This window comes from Lipotes vexillifer, unplaced genomic scaffold (genome assembly GCF_000442215.2).
Source record: "Lipotes vexillifer unplaced genomic scaffold, Lipotes_vexillifer_v1.1 scaffold454, whole genome shotgun sequence".
In the NCBI taxonomy this organism is placed as follows: domain Eukaryota; kingdom Metazoa; phylum Chordata; class Mammalia; order Artiodactyla; family Lipotidae; genus Lipotes; species Lipotes vexillifer.
The window spans coordinates 1552749-1556051 of record NW_006779481.1 but is presented as its reverse complement, the minus strand read 5'-3'; the positions used below and the strand labels follow the sequence as shown (position 1 = coordinate 1556051).

General features: G+C 45.2%; 1 protein-coding gene across 1 annotated transcript in view; it reads right to left on the bottom strand.

Annotated features, from left to right (window-relative positions):
• Positions 1 to 372: 372 nt before the first annotated feature.
• DHRS9 (dehydrogenase/reductase 9) overlaps positions 373 to 3303 on the bottom strand; it is a 17586-nt gene continuing 14655 nt past the window's right edge. The window contains exon 5 of the mRNA XM_007452618.1: positions 373 to 974. Within this exon, the coding sequence (XP_007452680.1) occupies positions 751 to 974 (224 nt within the window). The 3' untranslated portion in view covers positions 373 to 750. The remainder of the gene's footprint in view (positions 975 to 3303) is intronic.

Genomic DNA, 3303 nt, shown 5'->3' with positions numbered 1-3303 from the left:
GGTTCCTCTGTTGTTACCATCTTTCCACAGAGAGCTGTATGGGCATCAATGTTCACAGTGGCCTTGAAGAAGCTGTCCGTCCTCTGTAGTTCCCTCTAGGATAGGCAGGCTTGTCTTGGAGTCTCCCTACCTCTGCTTTTACACTTGTTTCTGTTTTTCAGTCCTCCTATTCCTTTTCTCCTTTTCCTTCCCTCCTACTTGCAGTCTTACCTAGTACTCTTCTGCTACCCCTTAGCTTATACCAGTTCCGTAATGCTTCATTACCGTTCCTTTTCTTGCCTCCATCAAAGCTCACAGAACTGAGTTCTAATCCTTAGTCTTAACCTTACGCTCAGCAAGATAACACACCTAATCCACTTATGAAAGTATTCTACTTATCTCTCAATGTTTTGATAAGGGACAAATATTTAACATTCAGGAGTTACTTTTAAGTGCTCTGGAATAGAAGCATGGGGCAGGCAAGGCGTGGAGATCATTTTGAATGGGAAAGGCTTCCCATTTTCCTTACGTCATACCAAGCAGGCAAAGCCTAACTGTCGGGCAGGTGTCGTACCTGCCCATCTTTTCAAATCAAGTTTGAGAAGGGACCCTGGGACATCATCAGTGGTGGTGGGATCTCTTCTTTTACCAAACGAAGCATCATCTAAATGAGTCCAGGTTGGATTAGGTAAAGAATGAGATGGAGAAGGAGATATGTCCTTGGAATCAGCCAATCTCATAGCCTGGGGCAGGCATTTGTGGTCAGCTGAGTCACACTGCCTTGGGATTAGCCAGCTCTACTTTCTGTTTCAACAGTAAAAAGTCTTGCAAAACTGCTGGCATGTGAGACAGAGGAATCCAGAAAGTTTTGGCATCTTTTCCAGAAGCATAATGGGTTTTAGGGAAGAGACTTGTGAGAGCGTGGTCCATGCATTCCACCACCAGGGAAAGGTCCATGTTCACAAGGGATGTAGTGCCTTTCAGTTTGTCTAGACCTGTAAAAAGAGACAAAAGTACATTTGCTCTGTGGAAGAAGAGGAATAGGGGAGTGTGAGGCTAGGCTGCAAAGGAGAGGATGCAGTGAGGGAATTTATTTTGAATTTGCCATCATAACTGGGTCCCCTTGTGATGGGTTTCTATCTATTCCTCAGAAAAGGATGCAACAGTGATTTCTTTAGACCGCGGGCTCTCAAACTTGAGTGAGAAGTAGAATCTCCTAGAGGGCTTGTTAAAAGCCAGGTCCCGCCTCTAGTTTCTGACTCAGTGAGTGTGAAGTGGAGCCCAAGAATTTGCACTTCTTTCAAGTTTCCAGCTGATGCTGATGGCGCTGGTCCACGGAGCAAACTTTGAGAAGTGCTACTTTAAACCAATGTAGGAAAGATACTTCATAAAGTCTCTGAGGCTCCTGAACCCAGGAAGTTAGTAGTTTGATTCTGCATTTGTTTTATGCGAGTACTAAGTTTATAGGAAATGTGAGTGTGCACATGTGCCTGTGCCTGTGTGTGCGTACACTCATATAACATGTGCCTCTATAAGTCAGTGAATAAAGAGAGAATTATCTCCCAAAGCCCTGACTCAGGAAGCTAAAGGTATCCTGCTTCTCAGCTAAATGAAGTGTTTGAGTAATGAGCTAAGATACTTTTAAAAAAATAAATAAATTTATTTATTTATTTATTTTTGGCTACATTGGGTCTTCGTTGCTGTGCACGGGCTTTCTCTATTTGCGGCGAGTGGGGACTACTCTTTGTTGTGGTTAATGTGCTCTCATTGCAGGGGCTTCTCTTATTGTGGAGCGTGGGCTCTAGGGCCGTGAGCTTCAGTAGTTGCAGCACGTGGGCTCAGTAGCTGTGGCACACGGACTCAGTAGTTGTGGCTTGTGGCTCTAGAGCGCAGCCTCGGTAGTTGTGGCACACGGGCTTAGTTGCTCCGCGGCATGTGGGATCTTCCCAGACCAGGGCTCGGACCCATGTCCCCTGCACTGGCAGGCAGATTCTTAACCACTGTGCCACCAGGGAAGTCCCGAGCTAAGATACCTTTAAAGAGGCAGGTATTTTATCAAGGGAGTGGTGATGGCTTGGAGCATTCCTCCTAAGCTCTTAAAACATAACTTGCAGTTGTGTCTTCTCAAGGGAAAATCTATTGTGTTAAATCTTTCTTTCTGCTTCAGGGCCAGTAGCCAAAAGTTGTTCAAAGAGTCTAATTGAGGCTAGCTCGTAAGTCTTAGTCAATTTTAAACTCCTACTTCTCCACCTTGCGCAATGAAGCAAGGTGTGCTTAAAGTCGTGGGCTACTTTGGAACTATGAGTCTGGCTGATCTTGAGGTCCTGGCTCAGAAAAACTCTAATGAGCACCCAGGACAAAATAGGGCTCTAAGCCTTTGGGAATTCTGAGAAAGGACACCTGACCCAGGGGCCAAGTCAAAAATAATTTTGAGATGGATGTTGATGATATATTCACAGGCACTTAGAAAGTATCAACGTCAACATCAAACAGGGAAAGCTCTTTTCAATGAGGGATTTTGTTTCCGAACTTACTTAGAACCTTCAGAGGCAGTAAGTGAGTGAGAAACAGAGCATTTAATGGCAGTGGTTGTAACCCTACACATAGTGACATATCAGCACTGGGAGGTTTGTCAAACCAGATGTTCTAGTTGACCTGTGTGTGTGTGTGTGTGTGTGTGTGTGTGTCTGTGTGTGTAGTGAGGTGGCTGGGGAACTCAGTCAGTCTACAAACCTCCCCAGGTGGATCTGACTAGGCTCTTGGCTCCACCTTGAAAACTCCTGACCTTGAACCTTGCCACAGTTGGCTGTCTTACCAAGCCTGCTGATGAAGAGGTCAGATCACAGCTGGGGTCAGAGTGACACAAAATTAGGTGGGGCCCTGTTTGGCTCAAAGCAGGAGCTTAGTAAGTGTTTGAGGAATGGCAAGTAAACTAACAGGACCATGACGTTTGACATGGAGGTGGGCCCCTGATACAGGAAGTTCCAGCAGTTCCTCAAGGCCTCTTCCCTGTTGCAGTGCACGGCCCGAGAATAGATGGCAAAGTCAGGCTGTCTGGGTTTAGATCTAGCTCTTCCACTTACTAGCTGTGCCACTTTGGGCAAGTTACATCCCTGTGCCTCTGTTTCTATAAAATCCAGAGGGTTTGTTTGGGCATTTTAAATGAAGGAGTTTGTGTAAAGCACTTAGAATGGTGACAAGTACATAGTAAATGTTCACTATGTGTTAGTCATCGTTATCTAATCTTTATGATTATTCCTCTATCCCTGACTCAGTCTGACTTATGTTACTTTTTCTTCTATCTCCATCTCCCATGCATTCCTG